Source organism: Pseudomyrmex gracilis, unplaced genomic scaffold (genome assembly GCF_002006095.1).
Source record: "Pseudomyrmex gracilis isolate BER0280 unplaced genomic scaffold, ASM200609v1 scaffold_1, whole genome shotgun sequence".
Classification (NCBI taxonomy): Eukaryota; Metazoa; Arthropoda; class Insecta; order Hymenoptera; family Formicidae; genus Pseudomyrmex; species Pseudomyrmex gracilis.
In genome coordinates, this window is record NW_018020585.1 from 688,665 (window position 1) to 713,213 (window position 24,549).

General features: G+C 30.2%; 5 protein-coding genes across 8 annotated transcripts; 2 read left to right on the top strand and 3 right to left on the bottom strand.

The window, feature by feature from the left end:
• Positions 1-3,528: 3,528 nt before the first annotated feature.
• On the bottom strand, positions 3,529-13,054 carry LOC109852679 (gamma-glutamyltranspeptidase 1-like). 3 transcript variants are annotated; one of them, XM_020424087.1, is made up of 11 exons: positions 12,993-13,054; positions 10,115-10,259; positions 9,771-9,895; positions 9,478-9,617; positions 9,042-9,274; positions 8,751-8,914; positions 7,220-7,443; positions 6,601-6,796; positions 6,065-6,230; positions 5,377-5,523; positions 3,529-5,264 (listed from the first exon to the last, which is right to left on the bottom strand). In XM_020424087.1, the coding sequence occupies exons 1-11, from the start codon at positions 12,998-13,000 to the stop codon at positions 5,076-5,078; spliced, it is 1,737 nt and encodes a 578-aa protein (XP_020279676.1). In that variant the 5' UTR covers positions 13,001-13,054; the 3' UTR covers positions 3,529-5,075. The 3 variants fall into 3 exon arrangements, with proteins under 3 accessions (XP_020279676.1, XP_020279668.1, XP_020279658.1); XM_020424079.1 differs by having other exon boundaries at positions 12,125-13,050; XM_020424069.1 differs by having other exon boundaries at positions 12,114-13,050.
• A 1,463-nt stretch (positions 13,055-14,517) lies between these two features.
• LOC109852983 (proteasome subunit alpha type-7-1) lies at positions 14,518-16,093 on the top strand. Its single transcript, XM_020424661.1, has 6 exons — positions 14,518-14,740; positions 14,989-15,115; positions 15,201-15,314; positions 15,406-15,539; positions 15,631-15,813; positions 15,921-16,093. The coding sequence occupies exons 1-6, from the start codon at positions 14,639-14,641 to the stop codon at positions 16,008-16,010; spliced, it is 750 nt and encodes a 249-aa protein (XP_020280250.1). The 5' UTR covers positions 14,518-14,638; the 3' UTR covers positions 16,011-16,093.
• Positions 16,008-17,660, bottom strand: LOC109853008 (membrane magnesium transporter 1). Its single transcript, XM_020424709.1, has 3 exons — positions 17,451-17,660; positions 16,807-16,859; positions 16,008-16,673 (listed from the first exon to the last, which is right to left on the bottom strand). The coding sequence occupies exons 1-3, from the start codon at positions 17,530-17,532 to the stop codon at positions 16,449-16,451; spliced, it is 360 nt and encodes a 119-aa protein (XP_020280298.1). The 5' UTR covers positions 17,533-17,660; the 3' UTR covers positions 16,008-16,448.
• A 389-nt stretch (positions 17,661-18,049) lies between these two features.
• Positions 18,050-22,575, bottom strand: LOC109853002 (ferritin subunit). Its single transcript, XM_020424697.1, has 5 exons — positions 22,238-22,575; positions 19,020-19,138; positions 18,745-18,906; positions 18,500-18,631; positions 18,050-18,416 (listed from the first exon to the last, which is right to left on the bottom strand). The coding sequence occupies exons 1-5, from the start codon at positions 22,323-22,325 to the stop codon at positions 18,261-18,263; spliced, it is 657 nt and encodes a 218-aa protein (XP_020280286.1). The 5' UTR covers positions 22,326-22,575; the 3' UTR covers positions 18,050-18,260.
• A 156-nt stretch (positions 22,576-22,731) lies between these two features.
• LOC109852991 (ferritin heavy chain) lies at positions 22,732-24,513 on the top strand. Of its 2 annotated transcripts, none has more exons than XM_020424683.1 (4): positions 22,732-22,839; positions 23,394-23,498; positions 23,775-24,043; positions 24,134-24,513. In XM_020424683.1, exons 2-4 carry the CDS (start codon positions 23,399-23,401, stop codon positions 24,455-24,457), a joined length of 693 nt encoding a protein of 230 aa, XP_020280272.1. In that variant the 5' UTR covers positions 22,732-22,839; positions 23,394-23,398; the 3' UTR covers positions 24,458-24,513. The 2 variants fall into 2 exon arrangements, with proteins under 2 accessions (XP_020280272.1, XP_020280262.1); XM_020424673.1 differs by having other exon boundaries at positions 22,735-22,886.
• Positions 24,514-24,549: the final 36 nt, after the last annotated feature.

The window sequence follows — 24,549 nt, forward strand, 5'->3', positions numbered from 1 at the left end:
AGCATCGTTCCTCAACTCTTGCTTATAAAGACTTCGTCAGACATTTAGGAAGGGAGTAACAAAACAAAATATCAAAGTTCGCGCCGATATACAACATACGTGTTAATTTTAGAAACCTCTCACGTATAACGGAATTTTTCGATGAAATATGATTCATTTCTTGTAATTGGATGTAATCAGTAGAAAAATGAGAACGTTCGGCTTTTCTACTTGGTATCATATCTACTAAGACATTTTTTTAAAATTAGTATAGATTGTTTCTTCAGTTTTCTATTGTCTTTTAATATAAATTCTAATATAAATAACTAATTTGAGAATTTAATAATAAATAAATATTCAATATCTCACACACTTAAGATATTTTTTACATTTTATATACTTATTAGATTTAATTAAAAAGATAAATAATTTAAAATTGATTAAAAACAGGTCACATCGTTTGGTAACTCCACTATTTTTACCTCATGTTCTGAAATATCAGAACAAAGGTCACAATCCTTTTTTATCTTGTAAACACATTTAACAACAAACTACTTTTCGAATTCACAAAAAATTTAAAAATAGTCTGTGTCTGACACAGGCTCTCAAGATCATACAATGTATGAGGATAAATCAATGAAAAACAAACTTTATCCTTGTTCTTTATTATTTCTAAATTTAAATTTTATTAAAAGTGAATGTTTGTAAGAGTGACACATCGAGAGATACACGTGCACAACGTACATGATTAAAATATATTTATATTAATCGAAAACACATACTTTTAAATATTATAAATATATTTCTTACATAATTATTTTAAATTTTCTTTTTTACTTAGATATTAATAATTATAACATAACTAAATTGTATGAAGTAAGTGCTACAAATTGCCATATAATACTGACTTATAGAATCAATATGTTAATATTCTTACGCGTTGTTAATATTGAAATTATAGTAGTTAGTATCCAAGATTAACTACACAAGTTTTTGTGAGAGAAATATAAATATTCATGCGACAGATAACTGGACAATTTTTACGTGCAAACGGTCTGTGTTTTAATCGGAACCAGCAGTGGCTGCTTTTCATAATGTTTGATCTTTCTTTTTTCTACCTTCGTTTCGTTTACCTCGGCACAACAAAACGGAAATGAAACGGACTACCATGGTCACAAGAACAAAGCACAGGAAATTAAGAATTTCTGTCCACTATCTCGTGTCTCTTTCTTTCTCTATTTTCTTCTTTTCCACTTTTTTTTTCTCTTTTTCTCTGTGTCCCGCTTTTGATTCTTGCGCGTCTTATTTTCAACGACAAACGGGAATCTCGATTAATGTGTTCGTGAACCGTACACTCTTGAAATTAGTGCAAACACGTCGATTTCATATCGGTCAATGTATTGTATTTTGTCGAAACTTGACTCGCATATGAAGCGTACGAAGAGCCTCTACGCAAATCACACGATCGCACACAGATTCTCTGTCGATTTTACATGTGTAAAATACAGACAAAGCAAAAAAAGCAGCAGTTGGCTCTCTCTCTCTCTCTCTCTCTCTCTCTTTTCCTGTTTTTCTGTGGAAAAATACAGACGTATAATTAAAATAATCACAATCATAATCGGAATTTCCAAGCGCGGAGTTTGCTTGGTGTTTCATTTATGCTCCGTTTGTTCGTGACATTACCATGTCAAAGTGCACAATGACTTTGTAATGTCTCCATTCTTGGAAAATTGCGTTATTACACGTGATACAATAACATCGAATATGTAAATTCAATCTCGTGCGGTTTGATGACTAATGAAAATCGTTTTCAACCAATAAAACAGTCCTCTTATACGTCAGACAGTTTGATAAAACAACGTGCTTGCTTTACAACATGTGTTTTGGATAATTATGTATGTTGTACATTCTGTTCGTGAGATTGTGAAATAATGTTGGTTTATTTGAGACACTACCGTGAATTATACTGTCAAACCAACAAAGTGAACAGATGAGAAGTCTGGTTAGTCATGAAACTTAAACACTTTTGCATGACGATAGAAGCTCGTTTATTCAGCTGTCAAAAAAGTTAATAAAAAAATGCATAGTTTATATTACATACATTTCTGTCACATACATTTTTTCAAATACTTAAATATGAGATTTCTACAATTACGTTATTGTAAAATATGTGTTGAATTTTAAGAATGACTATTTTAATTTTTTTCTCTAAACTGTCTATTTTATTCTGTACACACACATATATTCTTATTTTATAAATTGCATTATCTAAAACCTATATTGCAACAATTATATTACAATATTCTAATTATACAAGAAAAATACATTTAAAAATAAAAATACAAACTTTTTATGTTTAAATTTTTTGTTCTATTTGTGAGAAGATGGAATGGATACACAACTTGCGAGCGCGCACATATTCATACATACACATACAAAGATATAATATGCGGAAGTAAATAATAAAGGTCACATGATCGTATTAACGGACAAAGGTATGTATTTTATATTCATGACGTATGTAGATACACCGAATGTACAATGATTAAGATAGAAATTCAAGCGGAATATCAATTATTGTAGCGGCAGATTAACCTTGAAGAAACTATACAATTTCTGAAACAAAACAAAGCAGACAAACGACTTTTTATGTTTACAATTGCACTCTTCTAAATACAAAAAAGCAGTTTATTAAAAAAAAGATTGTAAAGATTGTTTTACTTATTTTTTATTTAAATAACATTAACATTAACTATAATATTAATTATATTGTTGCCAACATTTTGCGTCATCACGCGATAAGAAGTAATGACAGTTTGATTGATGAAAGGAGCAATGCTTTGTAGAATGAATGGAAACACTTTGTTGATTTCGAGGTTCAAGTGGCAGATTTAAAGAAATCGATGCGATTCGGGCGTTTTAAGAAGCTCCGGACTCTGTATATTTGTATTCGAGTTCTATAATTATTGTGAATAAAACGCGTGTTTAAAAAGTTCTTAGCCTAGTTTTTCTTCTGATCTTATTTATTTTAAAGTCCAGACATCCGGACGTAACAATATTAATATTATTGTGTATGTGTATATACAGATTTTATATATGTATATACATATACGTACATATATATATTGTATCTATCATATACGTACGTATATTTCAAGAATGTCGGATGTTTTAATCACACAACATCCTACATATATCTATTGATATGATTATCATATATTTTTATCTACGGACTACTACATATCTAATATCGACATACTTATGTAGACAATCTAAAAAGTGATCAGATGTCTTTTATCATGTTGAATTACTTATTATCTCTTAAAAACATTCTTTCGTTAGAAATTAGTCCAAATTTAAAGTTCTTTTTTCTAGCCATATAAATACTGTCTTCAAATAGGAACGTATAGCACGTAGCAACTCAATAACAAAACAGACACAAAACGAGTCAGATTAAAATGTTATAGATAGTGTAATTTCTTACTCTAATATATTTTTTTAAATAAATATTAATAAAATAATGTCAAAAATGCAAACAAGTTATAAACTATATTTATGTTCTCTTTTTTAGACGTGCATTATAATTAATTTTTTCTTTAAGTTTGTTAATAAATATATCAATACTTTTAGATAATGCGTGTTCGTATATGTGTGTGAATTAAGATACAACAGTAATATTTACGAAGCATAGAAACCTATGTTATTAATTACAGATTATTTTTGTTTTAAAATTTGTTATATAAAATGACTGTTTTTTTTTTTTGACATAGCTAAAGTCATAGACATAAGTAAGACTAGAAATTGCGTCAACAATGACGTCGCTAAAAAAAGCGGGACAATGTCGGTAGGATGTTACGCGAGAAGGCTGAAGTGAGCTTCGCGCGAAACAAGCAAACGCGCGCGCTGAATGTGCGACGTACGCGAATTTTGCCTTGTGGGTATCTTATATGTAATATAAAAAGTTGCGTTTCTTATTAAGATTTCCTGAATTAATATTATAATACAAAAAAATATATAAATAATAAAAAAATTGACTTCCAAATGTGTATTTTTATTTTACACGCAAATGACACAAATGTATATACACACGATTTTATTAAGTTAAGCTGTTACATACAGCATTGTGTGTGAATTCACACCGTTAAATTCCGTTAAACTTCAGAAAGAAGCGTTCGGTTATTTTTGCCGATTCACGAATTCACAAGATATAGTTACAAGTCGCGAAGCGAATATCTCGCAATTTCTAGTCTATACGTCTATGACTAAAGTAGAAAGATAAATTGAGTCAAGTTGAACAAAAAAGTCATGTATATACTTTTGCAAACTTTGCAATGATTAGTAAACTATTAGTCAATGAGAGCGTAAATATTATATATGAACTATACAATTAGATGCTCATTTGTCTAACGGACGTTATATCTGTGCAAATTATACTATATCTAATCACATAGAAAATTTGTCTATATAAATAAAATACTTGTCTTCCCGAGATGTTTTTTTTTTAACGCCAGATTACTTGGTATACAGATTTCATGCCATGTAAGAAAGTTATTGGTAATTGTAAGCATAAAAGATATCTTACAAGTACAGTATCTTACTAATACAGTGGATCCAAAAAGTATTTGTACACCCACACTTAATAATAGTGCACATAATAGTTTGCCGTTGTATGTCTTATAATAAAGTTGGAAGATTAGCATTTATATCGAAAAAATTACGGAAGTTCGAATGCATATCGATGTGTCATGAGATAATTCAATACAGAATGCAAGATTAAAAACTTGTTTTGTATTAAAAACTTTAAAAGAATTGTGTATTTTCTATGTAAAACGCAAGTGTACTTTTTTGGCATTCAAATTTATGTATTTTCTTTATTAATTTTTTGTAATGCGCATTATTAAAAAATGTTACTCAGCACATAATTGACTATTAATGAATACTGTTTTTGTTAATATATCATTTGTTTATATAAAGATATTGTACAAAACCTAGGTGTACAAATACATTTTGGATTTATTGTAGCTTATTTTTAACTATAGCACACGCAGAATAATTTCTCTAATACAACTATGGCGTTCACTCTAACAAAATACTTCCTAAAATCCTGCTGTCTTTCCTTGTCGGCGATAATCGGAATTTGCAGTTATTTCTCCATTTTCACTGGATACGGCCGTAATCGCGCTGCCAATTCCAGTAAAAGTAGAAGTGTTATGTCCGATTTTGTCTAGATAATCTAATACACTATGACAAAATCCATGCTCGTTCTGAAGATTCATAGGTAGCAACTGCAATGTTTAAAAAAATTATATATGTAAGATTTCAAAATTTTGTTCTAATGTAAAGAGTTAGCTTTAAGTGTTTCTTTGCTTAAACGATTTCTTAATTGTTTAAACTAACTTGGTGATGAAGTCTTCTTGCGTCAATTGCCTCTTTTATGTCATATCCAGACCAAAGATTCAAAAGCATTCCGATCGCGACACCGCTTGTGATTTTAGTGCCGCCGGCTGCGCCAATTACTAATCTCACATTGTTGTTTTGGTCGACCTAAAGAAGAATGGCATGATTGAATTAAATGAGTTCACATTAACTGCTCACGTGATAACTCATGGCTGCGTCCCAATATTCACTGCCAGTACCGGAAATCTACATCACATGTGACGTAAAGTATAGATTTCTAGTACTGCTAATGAATATCGGAATGCAGCTGGTATTGTATGTTGAGTAACTATGCTTTCTCTCCAAATTATATTGTAAAAAAATTTTGTTACGGAAATCTACTAGAAGTTCGTGCATTTATAGCAGAATGAGAAACACAGAAGTAGAACCAAGAATAGCAGTAAGAAAGAATGAAGAATCGCTTTGATGATCGCGCGTGCGAATTGTAATTAATAACGTTGAGCAAGGCGATTCTTAGACTCGAGGTTCACGTGACATCACAATTGTTAATTGCAATGTTCTTGTAAGCATAGTTCATTAGATCTTGATGGTAATGTACAAAACGTCTAATTGTACGGTGTTTCTTAAATTGTTATTTTTAACAAATTAGTTAACATTTCTATTTGCGATATATACACAATAGTCTTACTACTATAGTCGGACACATCGAACTCAACGGTCGTTTGCCGGGCGCAATAAAATTTGCCGGTGACGGCGGGAGTCCAAAGCCATTGGTTATATTGGGCGAACTAAAATCGTCCATCTCGTCGTTAAATATTATACCGGTGGATTTCGAACGTATCATCGCGCCAAACCTGTTAAATAAAGATGCTTTCAGAAGGATACAATATATTGCATTATGTAATGTATTTCTGCGAAGTTACACTGTGGATTTTTCCGCACTTGAATCGTTTTATTTTTTAAACCACTTGCAAACTGTGTTTTTTTTAACGGAAATATCAGATATATTTCGAAGACAAAGCAACAAAATTCAATCGACGTTTTTCGACATCAGAATTTTTAACGTATCTCTGTTACGTAATTAACGAACGTGAAAATAAAGCTGCTGAGCGAGAATTTCCGCGATTTAATCTGTCTAATTTAAATATTTTTATTTCCAGTTTTCTCGTAATAATTTGCGATTTTCTGTTTAATTCAAAGATACATCGCATATAATTTACTTACACCTGATTAATAGTTGATGTAACAGAGACGGCGGAACCATCAGGAGCGAGAACGGAAACGTGTGCCGTTCCTGAATCTGTGCTCGTTTCAGTAACAGCGCCATACTCTTCCGGATCTTGACTCGTACGATCGTCCTTTATTCTCTCTTTTATCATTTCCGCGTAATCGTTGGACGTTAAATTGGCAAGCACCTCGTCTGTACAAAGAAACGGTTCTATATTGCATTTAACTTTCAGAGAATTGACGGGATTTTAGCAAATTATGTTCAAAATCATACTAGACAAAGTCAGACCCACATCAGAATTTTATTCTCTCTTGATATTAGATCTCGCTTTAACTACGTTGCACTACGCGGTTATTAGGCGCAACGTCGGACGCTGCAGTTCTTGGAAAAAAACGCGCTGAATCGCGATGGTACGTGCGCAATAACATTCGGAGAACTATTTTCCTTTCTTTGTTTAATTATCATTACACGCATTAATGTTACGATAAAATTAAAAAAAAATTATACTCTACAGAAACGTGTTGTTAAAAAAATGTTTTAATAAGACGAAATTTGCAGTAGAAATATGCGTGTTAGATTTTAATGCAATTTTAATGTAGAAACAAAAAATCTCACTTATGCCTTCAACAAAATCAGGATCTCCCAACTCGGTTCTTCTTGCATAAGCCCATTTAAAAGTCTCCACTATACGTTGCCACATTATATTCTCATCATTTACAGGTAGAAGTCGACGAAGGACGTTCATTACGAACATCAATATTGCACCCGAACCCGGCGGTGGAGCACTGTATATTGTCATTTTCTCCATTTTTAATGCAATCGGTTCTCTCCATTTAACTCTGTAAAAAGTTTCCGTTATCAATATGGGTAACCGTAACTAACACTATTTTTTGTTTATATGCTTTTTGTAATCTCAAATTTAAGAAAATAATTACATTATTCTCAACATATTTATGATATAAAACTAATTTATGTGAATACTGAAAATTTTATGTAAAAACTGAAAAAAATTTGTCAATAAAAGAAATATTCTCTATTTTCTTTCACATACAGATTATATATATGTATATTTTTACGTTCAGGCGTAATAATCAATGATTAATATCAATATCGATAATGCCATGTAAATGTACTGTTGTTTCTTATACTTTTCTTAATCAAAAATCAAGTAATTATCTATTGATAATAAATTCTGAGTGATTATCTATTGATAATAAATTCTGATTGAAAAAAAAGGAAGAGAGCAATAAATTGTGAGATATGTTTATCATTATACGTATATTTTACTTTAATTAATTGTTTTATCACACAACTCTTTTATTTTAATTCTGTTAAACTTTAATAGCATATTTGTGTAGATTTCGACATTTTAGAAAATATTCTATAATTAATTATTTCACTCATTATAACTTAATTTACATCTTATTTATAAAGCATGTTTTTTTATCGATATTGTGGTTTGCTGCTTTATTAATTTTTTATGAAATTAATTTTTCAATTCTTGTAGAAAGACTTATTTGTATATTACATTTTAAAACGTGTATAAAGTGTAGAAAAGAAAGTTAATTATATCTTATACCGTGTATTTATGTATGCATTGACATTTCGCTAAGATAAATATTTTGTCGATCGGAGATCAATTAGCAGTTTACAAAATCAAAAGTTACTTTACAGATAGAAAACAATAAGGCAACCTGATAAACGTCTTTGAAAACAGAAAATAACGGCAAACGCTTGCTGAGGAGATGGAGAGTCCACAGCCATCGAGATCGAAGCCAAGTCGAACGAATTTCGAGCAAGAACATTTATATTATTTACTTTCATATTGAATCTTTAGTTCGTACTATTTTACGAATTACTTTATATTATCTCTATTCTTATAATTATTTCTTATCTGTCAAAAAAATGTATGCTATCATAACATTTTATCTGCAAAAAAAAAATTGTATGCTATCATAAAATCTTATCACAAAAATGTATGCTATCATAAAATTTTGCTTACTTAAAGACTGAATTATAAATTTGTAATTACTTTTGCTACACATTTCTCTTTTGAAATAAACAGTCAATTTCGCGCTTTACGAATATCTAAAAGTTGAAAATATCCGAAAAGCTGAAAACAAAAAAAGAAAATATTAAAACTTACTTGTAGTTGGCAAAATCCTGTTTTGTGATTATTCCATTGAATTCTTTTATCTCTTTTACTAACTGATCGGTAATGGTGCTGTTGTAAAATATGTCAGAGCTACCACTATTTGCTATCAATCTTAACGTGTCTGCTAGTTTCTCTCTTTTTATTTTGTCTCCCGCCTATAAATATTTTCTTCTTGACATCTTATTTTCTAGTCATTTTTTATAAAATATTCGTTAAATAAAAGACTTGTCTTAAGATTAAAAAAAGTAAACAATTTGAAAAATGAAGTTAGATCTTACTCACAACCCACGTTTTATTAGTAGCACGATTTATAAGTATTTCTGCTAAACTGCTTTCGTTCTTTATCATAGGTTCCTTCTCAACTAAGTACGCGGCAAGATAATCATTAACGAGGGATCCATCCTTGCACAATTGAATGGTGGGTTCAAATAATTCACGCCATGGCAATTTTCCGAACCTTTGATGCGCTTCCCAATAGCCTTTGAGCTCACCTGGTACAGCGACTGCCAGTCCACCTATTTAGTATACATAAGTCTCAATTACATATATACATGCATTCGTAAAATATACATAAAGATATAATAAAGTATTTTATAATTATATGCACAAATCGATATAGAAAAACAGTTTGTAACGATAATGTAATTGTATATATACATATATATATACAATTGTAAATATATCGGTCAAGAAGCTTTTGTGCATGAAAAAATCTCACCATACATGGATAGATGGGCATTGCCATCAAACATGTTCTTGTCCGCAGCGCTTGGAGCAGTCTCTCTTGCGTCTAGATAATACGCTTTTTTGGTTTTTGCGTCCCATATTGTCATAAGAAATCCTCCACCCAGTCCCATGCTTTTAAGTGGAATATAAAGATATTCTCAATACATGTATTTTCATCGCAAAAATTGTATAAAATTAGTCAGATCTCGTTGAAATGTGAGACGTGTCTTGCATGATAAATATTGACTGAACTGAATAAAAGCGTGATGTAGGTAGACAATATACCTGTGTAAGGACGCGACGCCTTCGCAAAGAAGTGCCGCTATTGCTGCATCCACTGCTGAACCATTTTTAGCTAAGATATCGGCACCAATTTTTGCACATTCTTGGCCATTAGTTGTCACGGCGCCCTGTTATAGACATGTGAATATTTGGATTATATATGTATATACTCTATACGTATATACTCTATATACATATATACTCTATATGTATATACTCTATATATGTATATACTCTATATACGTATAAAATATACATAAGATTGCAAAAATCAGTTTTTCTGATACTGCAATTTTGGTTAAAAAAATTTGATTTTTCTTTTTTTCATTCTGATTCCTAAGTATTACCTTTGTATACCTTCCTAAATCGGAAGAACTGACGAATTTCGCGCCGCATTTGGAGTCTGCGTTTATAAGAACGATTATTATTATCGCCACGATAACAATTACAAGTGCGAATGCTGTTAATAAAAATAGCTTTTTTTTTTGTATTCTGTAAAAACAAAATAGAAAAATGTTACAAAGACTTACATAATAGATCGAAATTAAAAAAACATTATACAACAAAGATATATTTTCTCATTTAAATTATATTTTCGCAGTTTATTGTAATCTAAAATGTGAGTTTTTAAGTTTTATACATGCAAAATTATTTATTTAAACCAAAAAGTTTGTTGCAAACAATATTTATAATTGCAAAATAGTTTTTATATTCTGTTATTTACTGTATTGTTGTTCATATTGGCCGGTTTTATTGATATATTATTATTATTTTATTGATATATTTTTTTTTTGTTTTTTAATAAATATAGTTGTGCAACTGATGTACATACAAATTGAAGCTGAGAACAATAGAGATTTTTAAATTTATTAACACTTAAAAAGCTTTTGCTTATTCAAATCTCTCCCATGAGTAAGTACGGCTCTGACAGTTGCCATGACCGCATTTTCACTCAACTCACGGTTATAAGGATCTATCAATATAACACGTAATTATATGAACAATTATTAGTATGTTTAAATTTGTACATTGCACGATCATACGTAATCATATATCACAGAAAGTGTGTGCAAACTACAACAATAATTTTATAACAGCAATTAAAGTCTTGAACGAGACGAGATATCATCATAAATATCGCGCTAAACCGTCACAATAACAAGGCTGCGTGATCAAAGCAACTATCTATAAAAATTTTAAATTATCTTATAAATATTTTACAATTAGTATTCACACGATTGACAAAACTGTATATATATATTATAACTGTGATATTATTTTAAAATTAATGTATTATTTGAAAATCCATCGGTGCGAGTGCAGTATGTTTTTGTCACTACTTTGTCGCACCTTTACTGCTTTAAAGTAAGAACGTGATTCAGTTATCATTGCGTTGTCGCACATTTACGCACGAGGTACACAAAGACAATTACTATGTCATTCACTGATCCAAGACTATGTAACGTATGTATGCATGTATATTGTGTATGAGCTTGAGCGTTGAGCTCCTATATATAACGTAGCATACATCTCGATCTGTTTTATATACTCTTTTATCTCCAATTCAAAGTTACGAGAAATAAAAACCACACTTCTATGATTGATTTTTGAAAGATTGTGACTAAATGTATATATGTGTGCGTGTTGTAAATATTTATTTACTTAAAAACTAACATGTAAACAATAAACTGTAATAAATAATAAAAATATAATTAATAAATAATATTAAGTACAATATGTATTATATACATGTATAAATATATGTATATCATATTTTAAGTATCATATTTTTTACACATATATAGAAATAATTGATATGAGAAAATATACAACTATATTTTTTAAACCCACTTTTTTGTTACATTTGTTCTTGTCTTTAAACTCAATTGTAAACATATACTAAAGATACGCGACGTACCAAAAATAATCTAGTATATCTATGTAAATAATTGAGAAAATAAATTTCTTGATTTTATCTGTGAGGGTCGCGAATTAGCTATCTTATTTATTCAATATGTTATCAAAGCCATACATTTAACATCAGCCTACTATATAAAGAGAGAAAGAGAATTCTTTTTCTTTTTAGATAGATAAGAGTTTACAATGTACGATATCTTGTATTGTTGTTTGATCATCATTTCAAATTTATTCTTCTATTTCTTTCTATTAGAGCAAAAATGCATTCATAGCGCTATTATTTAAAAATAAATTGTATATGTAATTTTACTTATGTCAATCGCTAGTTAAATGATTTTGTAAATGTAGCAGCAGTTAACAGCAAGTAACGAGTGTTACATAAAACGCAATACTATCGATAAATTCTCAAGGTAAAAAAATTTTTTTTACCGATAATATACCTTGAGGTTTTCCATTTCATTTAGTTTATTTGAAACATTGAAGATTTTCCTCTTTTATATGTAATGATTGCGTTCTTGCGGCTTTAATTGCACATAACGTACTGATTGCACGTGATTACACATTGCACATTGCTCATATCGAGTAATCTCATCTTTTATTAACGCTTAATACGTTTTGCAGAAACTTATCGTTCATTATTATATCATTTTTATTATTACTTTAAAAGCAAAAGAATGACTAAGTAAATTATTTATATGTATATCAATATCAGCTATAATATCAATTTATGATATCACTTGTCATAAAAGAAATGAACGATTATCAATTAACATTTTCAAAATATAAGGTTTTCTTTTACTATATGTTAATTCTCTGCGACATTTTATCAGAATTTCTTGTAGAAATAATTAAACGTGTTTAAATAAATTATTTTTTCTGTCTTGATTAGATTGAAAATTATACAATTTGTGAGCAAAAAATAAAAACACGATATAGAGCACGTTTGATCTCATGACATCTGGTATTTTTTAATTCAGTATTACACTATCCTAAATCACAATGCATTTATACGATACAAAGATGTGCGTTTTATTTATTGAAAGTACATTCGATAAACGCATTCTTGTTAATATCTTGCGTAATAATAATTTCCACTGTCACAAGCATCACAAATAAAACTTTTCACACTATAAAACGTTCTTACAGCGTTAAATCGTAAAAACAATTTGATTGAAAGTTGCACGTTAAAAAATTCCTATATAGTTTTTATAAATCGAAGTTTGCAAAAATATCGCGCACAAATTCTGACGTTAGCACTTTTGCTGGCTACCTGAACACATGAAATAGCAAAAAGGAAAGTATACCGACCCGATCATATTGCACAGTATTGCGAATGTAGTGAGCGTGACAGAGCGACCAGCCTTGACTAAACGTTTCTCTAACCGGATGGTTTCTCTTATAAGAGTATAAGAGCGATATTATCATTGGATACCGTTTCCATTTATTCATCCCCACTCTGTCCACTTAAAAATTCTGCAAACTAAAACTGATAATTTATTTATTTTTCTATTTTTAGCACATTTTTGCTTCTTAAAGATGTCTAAATCAAAACAAACATTATTAACATAGTTTTATATTTCTACTTTTTCTCTCAACTGATATTAAAAAACTAATTATAACAATTTGAAACAAATAAGGCTTATAAAATCAAACTAGAGAAGAAATAATGTGAACCAATAATGTTATTACTGTAAAATATATATTTTATTTATTTAAACATATAATTATTCATGTAATTTCAACTGAATTTCAATTCAAAAAGTTATCTTAGATGCTTGGTTTCTAGATCACATGTAGATAAAATACTCCATTTGTTTTTCCATGGAAATTAAAAAATCTATTGTAAAAAAACACCTTGGCCAGAATTAAAAAACTTTTATTTTACATATGATATCTTACTTAAACAGTACAGAAAAGCCAAGACATCTTAAAGATGTCTAAAGACAATATAATATAAGATAATAAAATAATTAGTCTCATGTTTCGGTAACAGATTTGATGATATATTATTATCATCGATAAATTAGCAAATTAAAATTAGCGGCAAATTTCGAGATCTCGCAATTCTTCAAAAGATCACTGTGATGTGCATTATGAGTTTGACATATCTGATCGTTTTTGTTATCAATCTGTCGTCAATTTGTGTTCGATATATTGCTTGGAATTTGTCGATTGTTGCGAGCATTTGAGAAAATCTGTTTTTGAAAGAAAACGTGGCTCAAGGTAAATAAATGGCACTCATTTCTTTCATATACAATGTCGTGCATTTGGGAGGAAAAAGTTACATGATTTAATTCGTTCCCGCGTCATACTCTTGGATGTTTGCTTTGGTCGCTATGGCACGTAAAAAATCTTAGAGCAATAAGACATATAAGCAGTAAACAAATCAACCAATTACATGCTAGCATTTTTTTGAATATAGCTTATTAATCGAGAGACTGCTATCCTGTGATTGGTTGCTTATGTTTAGTGTTTTTTTATGATCTTTAAAAGTCACGAGTTGCGACTCTCTTTCTGAGAGGCTTTCTAATCAATCTTAAATCGCATAGCTGCATAATCTAACCTAACATAAGACTATTTGGACCAATGAGCATTTAGCATACACTAAGTTCAATGAAAAAAGAGAATCGGCTTGCGCATAAAGCTTTTTACTAAAAAGCCTCAAACTCTACAGCCATTGGCTGCCAGCAAGTATTCCGCCAATCCTGCGCGCAACGTTATCCTCACTTTGCCCGATTTTCTTCCTCTACACGATAAGATTCTCTTCTCTCTTTAAACCTAGTATAGTTCTATTTATCATCCGAGTGAAGGTGCTAGTATCGCAATATGGCGATATACCATCTATACTTGCAATTTGCAACAATTTGCTGACTGTATACCATATACTATTAAAAAGGGTAAAGTCATTTTGAGGTTTCTGCAAAACACAGTGAATATTTTTGACAGTTGGAATAATGTCGGCGAGATATGACAGAGCAATTACGGTATTTTCGCCGGACGGACATTTGCTCCAAGTGGAATACGCTCAAGAAGCAGTTAAAAAGGGATCGACAGCGGTACGATCTCTCTGAGCACCTTAACATAACCTTCTTTCTGTGTGTCACACAAAAATAACTTAAATATTATACACCTGTATGTTTTCTATTTTTGTTATTTGGGCATTCTGTTAGCATTTAAATTTTATTTTTATTTATGTCAGTTTTGTATCATCTTACATATGTATGACTTGCGAATTTTCTAGCATAGGTTAAATACAGCTGAATTTTGTCAATATAATATATACTTTTATATGTTAATTGAACAGGTTGGTGTGCGTGGAGCTGGGGTAGTAGTTCTAGGAGTAGAAAAAAAATCTGTAGCCAAACTGCAAGAAGAACGTACTGTACGCAAAATATGTCTGTTGGATGATCATGTAATTATGGCCTTTGCAGGTATTGCATATAATAGTGATATAAAAGTAAATATTAGTTAATTGTTCTGTTATGACAAAAGATAGTTATCTATTCTTTTTAACAGGTTTAACTGCGGATGCAAGAGTATTAATCAATCGAGCTCAAGTTGAATGTCAGAGCCACAAGTTGACAGTAGAAGATCCTGTTACCTTGGAATATATCACAAGATATATTGCAGGTGTGTGTAACCAATATTTATAAGTGTATACATCTATAAGAGACAAGAATTTTACCAGAAACAATGTTATCATTTTTACGTTTTTTTGTAGGTTTAAAGCAAAAATATACACAGAGTAATGGTCGTAGACCTTTTGGAATATCTTGTCTTTTAGCTGGATTTGATTACGACGGTACAGCGCATTTATATCAAACAGAGCCATCCGGCATATATTACGAATGGAAGGTATATTAATAAGATTCTTCCTACATATTTACTCAATGAAAGTTTGATGTACATACTTAATAATTGTCTTTATAAATGGCTCTCTTTAAAGGCAAATGCAACAGGTCGCAATGCTAAGACTGTTCATGAATTCTTGGAAAAGTTTTACACTCCTGAAGAAGTATCTACAGAAAAAGGTTGTATAAAATTAGCGATTAGAGCGCTGCTTGAGGTAGTACAATCTGGACAAAAAAATTTGGAAATAGCTGTAATGCGACGCGGACAACCGTTGCAGGTATTTTTAGCAAATTGTTCGATATTTGAATAAAAAAAAATCAATTTTTACTTTATAATATTAGTGAAACTTTATAAATTAGAACATGTAATCTTTTTTTGACGCAGATGTTAGATACAAACACTATAGGTGAATATGTAACAGAAATCGAAAAGGAAAAAGAAGCAGAGGCGGAAAAGAAAAAGCAGAAAAAGTGATGTCATTGTACCCCATTGTGCACGCTTTTATTGTATCTTATTAATTTTTCTTATAAAATAAATGAAGTACACATTTAAGACGACATATAGACAAATGAGAAACATTCTAAACCTGTAAGACTTTTTACATATTCGTATTTCAAAATTATGTGAAACATGTATACAAAACTTGTTCCTCGTGTAAAGTTCACAATTTAAGTTATGTGATTACAGAAGATCACAATTTCTGGTATCAATGTTGGTTTAGTATAGTACATGATTAATTAAATCTCATATCTATACAAATATTCAAGCTGTATTGTGATTAATAATGATGCTAAATTTTTATATATTAAATTCTTTTAAATATGCGATATTTTACATGATGTGTAAAAAATTTTACTAAGCTACAGATGTTACATAATAATCAACAAATGTTTGCATTTATTTTATATATAACTAATGATGATGATGATCAGTTTGAGAAATCGTTTCATCTCGAATATGCAGTGGTGAAAGAACTCTTCCACGATGATTAAATACTTGAAATGATGGCAGATTCCTCAATGTTTCCCAAGATTTATTTTCCAAATCGACAACTGCTCGAATTTCTTTGAAATCACCGGCAATGTACATAACTCCGTACATGACAATAAATAAACTGACTATACCTTGGATTAAGATCTAAACAAACAGAGTACCATGAAAAAATATAAAATATATATCATAGTTTTTAATTTATAAAAGTATGAATACACATTTTAGTACAATATATTGCTCAATTCTGTATAAACTAGCAGTAGTGATATTAACTCACATCAATTGGCAAAGTAGTAAATTCCTGTTCAGTAATCCGCAAGTAGGAACGATCTGTAAGTTTAAAATAAAACTTTTTAATGCGTTTACTCTAAATTTAATTTTTTAAATGTATAAGTAAACAATCTAACTTTATAGACTTGAATTTACTTTGCTTTTATCGCGATATGTGAAAAAATGTGCTTATGACCCAGTTACCGATCGCTTAATACGCGTATCAAGTACTATATTTGTACTAAATGGGCTTAATCTCAATAATGCCGTTTAAGCTAGTATGATACGTCTTCTTCATCGTATCAAAATGGCTTAAAAATATGCGTATCAAACACGTTTATAATGGTGTAAATACCAGAATTATACGTAGAAAAACAAATTTTATTTGATTCAGATACCAAAAAGATGTGCAGTGTAAACTAGGTCTATATCTAGTGTATGTTTCACCAATATAGTATAGTACACGTATAGTAATGTAAATTATACACGTTTAAATGTGCATTTAGTGACATATTTACAAATAAAAATTATAAATAAAAGTAATATAAAAATATGTTATATACTTCTAATTGCAAGAAAACAATATTGACATTTGCCTAACCTAGAAAGCACGAGAAAAGATCGAATAAACAAACTGAAGCAGATACTTACGTTGTGCTGCGGAATAAGCTGCGTGTAATATAGACATAAATCCTACAAAAGTTATAAATTTATGCATAGCCGTAGCAGACATGTTGATAAATAATATCACAGATTTCGCGTATTGAAATTCCGCAGTTTATTGCAGTAATGCACACCGGATGCGTTCGATTTCAAACGCGTTATCAGCGTTATTGCGTTGTATTGGGCGCCGCCATATTGAATGCGATACTAGATACCTCTAGTTGGGTCGAATAGAACCATATATGAAATTTAACCGCTCTTACCAACTGATTAATTTAACTTACAGTCCGTTTTTAAATTTGCTCTTGAAATGTAGAACAAAGATAAACTGACGCTTAAAGCGCGTCCAAGACAAACGCATTTTAAGTAGTAACGTGACTTGTCAATTCTGCTAAACAACTAACGTGAATGGTCAATTTTAGTAAAATAATCAGCTGGTTAATTAACCAGAATTGGCAAGACTGAACCAAGATTTTAATTCTAATCAAATCGAAGAATTACGCCAAATTAACGCAGCATCTTAAAATAATGCTCGTTTATTAATTTTTTTTAAATTTATTTATAAAGGGTAATATGTTTATTACAGATTAACAAATATTGCATCTTTTTTTTATTTCTATACATATTATAGGCCATATTTAGAAATAACCTTGAAGCAAAAACAGTTATTATACTTCGTAAAAGAAAAACAAATATACACCAATTTTAATTAACACATATATTGTATTCTAAATATGGCCATTATATTTTTTATAAACACATATATTTGTAGGAAAGAACTCTGAACTATCGAAACGCTTAGACTTCACCATTCAACAATTTCTTATCAAATAAGAATTCTCCCAAGGCTCCGTGCGTTTGCATCAGTTTACTCAATACTGAGATTTTGCCAGCGAGATCACGTTGCGCTTTATATTGTTCATCCAAGAAATCGGTAATGAGGTAGTCAACCAACTGCCAAAAAAAAAACATTGCGTTGAAGTAAAAATCAACGATCGTTTATATAAAATTAATTCTTATTTACAAACGACGCTCACATGGTAGTCGTTGAAAGAAGGCTCATTTTCACAAGTCTTGATTATGTCACGAATGCTGCGTGTAACTTTAGCCTCTAGTTTTAAAGCCTCGGTGAGAGCTTTCTTTCCATTTAGTTCTGTGTTGTTGGTTATCTGTAAGATTAAATAACATAACTATTTATATTTAAGATTTTTTTTATCATTTTTGTTCGATATTTTTTTGTAAGATATCCGTACACACACAATTTTTCTAAGAGAGTACTCACTATTGGAAACGTAATAAGTTTGCTAACGTCATTGGTAAGTTGCCCACGCATGAGCAAATATTCAATTATTTTTATTCCATGTTCTCTTTCTTCGCTTGCGCTATCAAAAAAGAATTTGCTGAAACCTGGACGATTGACAGTGTCACGTGCAAAGTGAGCAGCCTGAAATAAAACAATAAATAAACAGAAATCGTTTATTATTTGCTTGTGTTTAATGTAATTATAGCAGTTATGTCAAACTATAAGTACGGAAGCAGAGCAAATAGTTTGTGTACCATTGAAAGATACTCCATGGAAGCATTAAATTCTACACTGACTTGTTTCTTCAATGATTTTACACATGGAGTAACTATGTCTATCCATGAATTTGTAACATTAGAACTTCGAAGTGAGCCTAAAACAGAAAATAAAGTAAAATTAATTGTTATATCTATATAACATAAGAATCATAAAAGTTTAAAATAACTTTCTATAAATCGCATAATAAATTTCTATAATTGTATAAGAAAGAATTGTTTAATATAGTTCATCTTTAATAGATATAAAAAGAGAACAAGGGTTTATTTTATCAACATGTTATCGGAAAATATATATTTTATCAGTTCGTGACTGATCAGTCGCATTGTCGATAGCATCTCTTGAAGATAAAAGTAAGATGAGGAATAAGCGTTTTTTCATTAAAAAAGCAATAAAACTCTATTATATAACAATTTTATACTTTTATGACATTATATATATATATATATATAGTATATATATATAGTATATATACTATAGTTTAATTAGAAGTTTACACATATATAAAGTATAATATATACATATATACATAATACATACATATGTTAAAATCGTTTTTCCTTGTATCATGTAAAATAAATTTATAATTTGAATTACACTTATTTTATATCTTTATAATGAATCATATATGTATAGAGAAGAAGACTTTTGGAACATAGTTAATATCATGCAGTCAATATCACTGACACATTTTTTTCAAAATTATCTTTCAAAAAAACAAGATAGTCAAAATGATAAAATTAATTTATTATAGATATATAGCAATTAATTTACTGTAAAAATAAATATACGTGTTTGATAAGTGTTAATTATTTGGTAATCTTGTGATAACGATTAATTGGAAAAGGAAGACTTTTGCACAAATTGCGGATAAAACATTTCAAGTGTAGTTGATAAAAAGAAATTTTATGTTATTGACAGAAATGTCTAGAAAGATCTAGGCGGAATAATCGTTTATCCTCTCCCTTCTTTAAGGCAAGATATACTCGATAGATCGAGAGTTTTCGGCCATCGCAGCGAGCATATGCGCACAGAAAGACTATTGAAAAATATTTTATTATGCATTTTTAATGGATTTATTAATGTTTGCCATGTTATTCTTTTTATCTCTCCACAAGACTCAATTTATTATTGATTGAATCATATTAACTTATTGTTTGCAATATCATATTTGTTTAATACATGTTTAATTATGTTTAATTTGATACTCTTATGATAACAGTTATAAGAAAAAAAACTTTGTTCATACAAAGTGCACGAAACATACCAAAATTTCGATTACATAAATATTTATGCGCATTTATTGACTTTCATGATATTTTTAAATATTTGTGTATTTAAAATATCGATAAATAGATTAATGTAAGAATCAATATAACATTGAATATGTATAGTTTAATTTTATTGAAATGTAACGTAATTTTATATCACATACTAGGGGAATACATTTCAAGTTTTCTTCGAATATTCTTTGGTAGAAGAATAACACGTATGTTATGTATATAAAGATTTGTGAATTCCGTTACTGTATTGATGTTTATGATTGTAATATTCGTATATGTTCTATTATTCATAATTGTGTATTCATATAAGTTGAGTTTTGTGTAGAATTAAATTGTACAGAAACATATTACGTTACACCGACTTGCAATGACTTATTTATTAATACTTGGATTATTTTTGAACTTTAGATTCTTTGTTCTTTCTTACATATTTCATTTCACAGTATGGATTCTGTAATAGCATACTTTAGACACGACTGCGTATTTGACTACGTATATAGATTTTTGTTATCGTTATCATGTAATTGATAGTGACTTTCCTGTAGCTAATCATATTTTCTGCGTTTAGTTCCTAGTGTTTTTCGTTTACACTCTGTGAAATGATAACGAAATGGGGTCGTAAAAATAATTTGATAAAATCATGACATTTGTATAGAAAAATACTGTAGATAGTAATGGAAAAATGCTTGAAATTATTTTGATTATTGCATGTGCGTCAGAAAGATCAAATATATTTGCTTGTCAACTTTAAACACTAGACATAATTGTGTGATAGCAAACATCATATTAATATTATTAAACTTGCATTTGAAATATTTTTCTAGTATATTATAACATTTTTATGAAAAGATCTAAAAACTATTCCTTTGTGAACTGACATGGATTTCTCAGACCCAGTCAGTTCGACTAGTAAGCTGTTTTGAAAGTCATTTCATGGAGGGCTATGTTACAATGCATATACCAATGCACGTACTATTTTCATAGTTAGTTACTCAAAATATATCATTGGCATTGCAGCATCTAATATACAGTTAACTCAGATATGTATATCATATATGAAAGATGTTTCAACATATTCTTTGTCAATTGCACAAACTTGCTTCAAAATAAAAAACATTTGATAAGCATGACTCAAATGGATAAAGGCTATCTATAAAACAGTCATGTTTTATATATCATCCTCTAAATATATGATTCATTAATATATGATTGACATTATCTCACAGAACAAAGGAATATATTTATAATAGTAATATGTGTAAAGCAAAGTTTTTTTTATATTGTAATTTTATTGTTCAAAAAACCAAAATGTTATCTTGTATAATATATTAGTGAAATATTTTTAACGATAAATGGTCAATATTTTCTCAATTTTTATATAAGATACATATTTACTACGTTTTCTTATAACATAGAAAAATAACAATTTGTAATAATTTGTTGTAATTTCAATCACACAGAGTTAACAGAGTAGAAAGTCAATTGAAAAAATAATCTAAGTCTCGTTTGCTTAATCATAACAAGTGATTATTCACACAACTTTGTCGAATCATCTATCTCTTGCAAAATATGTGTGTATAAAGAGAGCTTCGAGACGTATTTATTCTTATCGTATCAAAACGTATACTGTATAGTAGAATTATATATGACAGTTTTTTCAAACAAAATGTTTTATATTGAAATACAGAAAAAATATAAAATTATATCTCTTTTATTTTGTGGAAAGTTAACATCGAAAGTCAACGTTTTCAGATATGACGTATTCACACAGTAGCATGGCGTGATACGCATGTTACAAATTACGCAGTACGACAGCGGCGAGAGAGAGAAAGAGAGAAAAAGAGAGGGAGAGAGAAAGAGGCAAATAGACGAACTTGACGTACACAATTATAATTGTTTTTTTATATACTTACATTTGAGCCTAGATTCTTGCTTTTTCTCCATTCCAAAAGTGCCGCCGATACAGACCAGAGCGATGAGAATAGCATAAATCAGCTTCATTTTTGTAGATCGAGCGATGACAGGTTATAGAATTACTTCTCTCAAGGAAAACAGAAAGTAAAAAATGTCTTGCGGATGGAAGCACAGCGAATCGTTCCTTCCGTTCAGAAGCAACCTTTATACGCACTGGTATAGAAGGCTGCTTTCATCGGAGATAAGAGAGTACGAAGACTGTTAAACGCGTTTTCTGGTCATCGATCACCTAACAACAATTCGTCTCGTGAACACGCGATATACATTCGCACTTTAACCGCAGGCGGAGCAAAGAGGGCGCTAGAATCGACCCTCTTGCCGTCTTACCGCACCACACTCCGCGTCATCATGATGTGATGCGCGCGAAGCGTCTGCGCACGCGTCGCACCACCCCTTTGTCAGCTGACGATGACGTGCCTAAGACGGTGAAAAGTCATATCTCATCGGGGCAACGTTCATTGTTGGAAGAACGTCGAAGCGAGAGTATTCACGTTGCTTCCTTCCTATCGTCGAATTCGCGCACCGTTTCACGGATAGAAAGGTACTCAGGAGGTCATTCAGGTTTACGTCGATAATATCCTTCCGCACGTACGTAAGATAAGATAATAATCCGAAAATTTCGGCATGTCACATGTATATCGCGCGCACAATGCTCCGCAGGCGACGTGCGGGGCGTATTGCGCACTTTCGTCACTGATATATGCGATATATATGTACGTGTACCACGGGATATATAAGCATTCGTTTCAAAACGCAAAAATCGTTCACGGTTATTTTTCGATTTGAAATCAATTTACGAGCGACTGATTTCGATCGCGGTATCTATTTAGTGTATATCAGTTCCACAAAGACATTACGTATCGTCATTGTAGATCAAGAGCTTGTTGCTCATCTTTTTTTTGCTTCAAAACAATATCGCGGATGACAACATCTTATACGTTGTATTTGTTATAGTATATTTAGTAATATATATAGATATTATAAAACACGCAACAATTTTCAATGCGCACACACATAATAAGAAAACTAGTTTTTTATAGATTAATTGTATATACATAAATTTATATTTGTTCTATAATGCATTAAATTTTACAGCAAAGATGTTGTTCTACGGAGTATTAATTGGTCTCTTGGTAACTGCCTCTGCACAATATTGTTATCAATCTACTTCAGATGCTTGCTCCTCCAATCCCGTAAAAAGTATGTAAATTATTAATTTTTATCAAGTCATATATATTTTTGTTGCTTCTCTTTCTTTCTGTGCTATACTAGTTTTACATGTTTTTTGCAATGAAAATTTAAAAGAATGCTTATCTCGAAAAATTATTTTATAATAAAAATGGAATTTAATTTGTTGGTCATCTTTAGTTTTTTAATCTTTTATAAAGAAAATCTAAATTATCTAAGTTTAATTTTACATAAATAAATAACAATTTGCAAAAAGATTGTGACAGAAAAACACGTTTACAATTTTAGATCCTGTTGAGTGTACTGCCAAGTTCGGAAAGATTAATGATCTTTTACCTGATCTACAATCATATGCAATGAGTAGTATCGACAAAAGTTACGAATTCTTATTGATGTCCTCTCATTTCGGTAGCTATGAAACTAATCGAGAAGGATTTAAGAAATTGTACCGAAAATTGTCAGACAAAACATGGGAACATGCGATAAATATGATCAAATATATTGCGCAGCGTGGTGGCACAATGAATTTCATGGAACCACCGAGACTAAGCAATCCCGTAAGTGTTGATGTAGCATTCAGTTTAAGCTTATACAAGATCGTGTTTACAAGAAAAAGATATTGAGATATCACCGCTTACTGTTCACAGGACGACTTGAATGACAACAGCTCAAATGGCAAAGTATTTGAACTGATTGAACTGGATAGTTTGGCCAAAGCACTTGATAGTGAGAAGCAACTTGTCAATAAAGCATTGTATATCCATAAAGAAGCTCAGCATCAAGTAAACAAAATGGATGCAGGTGTCGCTCATTATATCGAAGAGCATCTCATAGAACCATTGTCCGAAAGCGTGAGACAGTTAGCAGGCTACTCAAATGACTTGAAGAATATGCTTACAGTACATGAACATAACGATGCAAGAGGCGTTGCTGTATTCTTGTTTGATGAATATCTTTCTAAGTCTTTGTAAAAAACCTCGAATTTATATGTTATATATTTAAAAATTACATTTATTATTTTCTTCTATCTTCAATATCGAAGATCTTTCATGTAAAATATAAA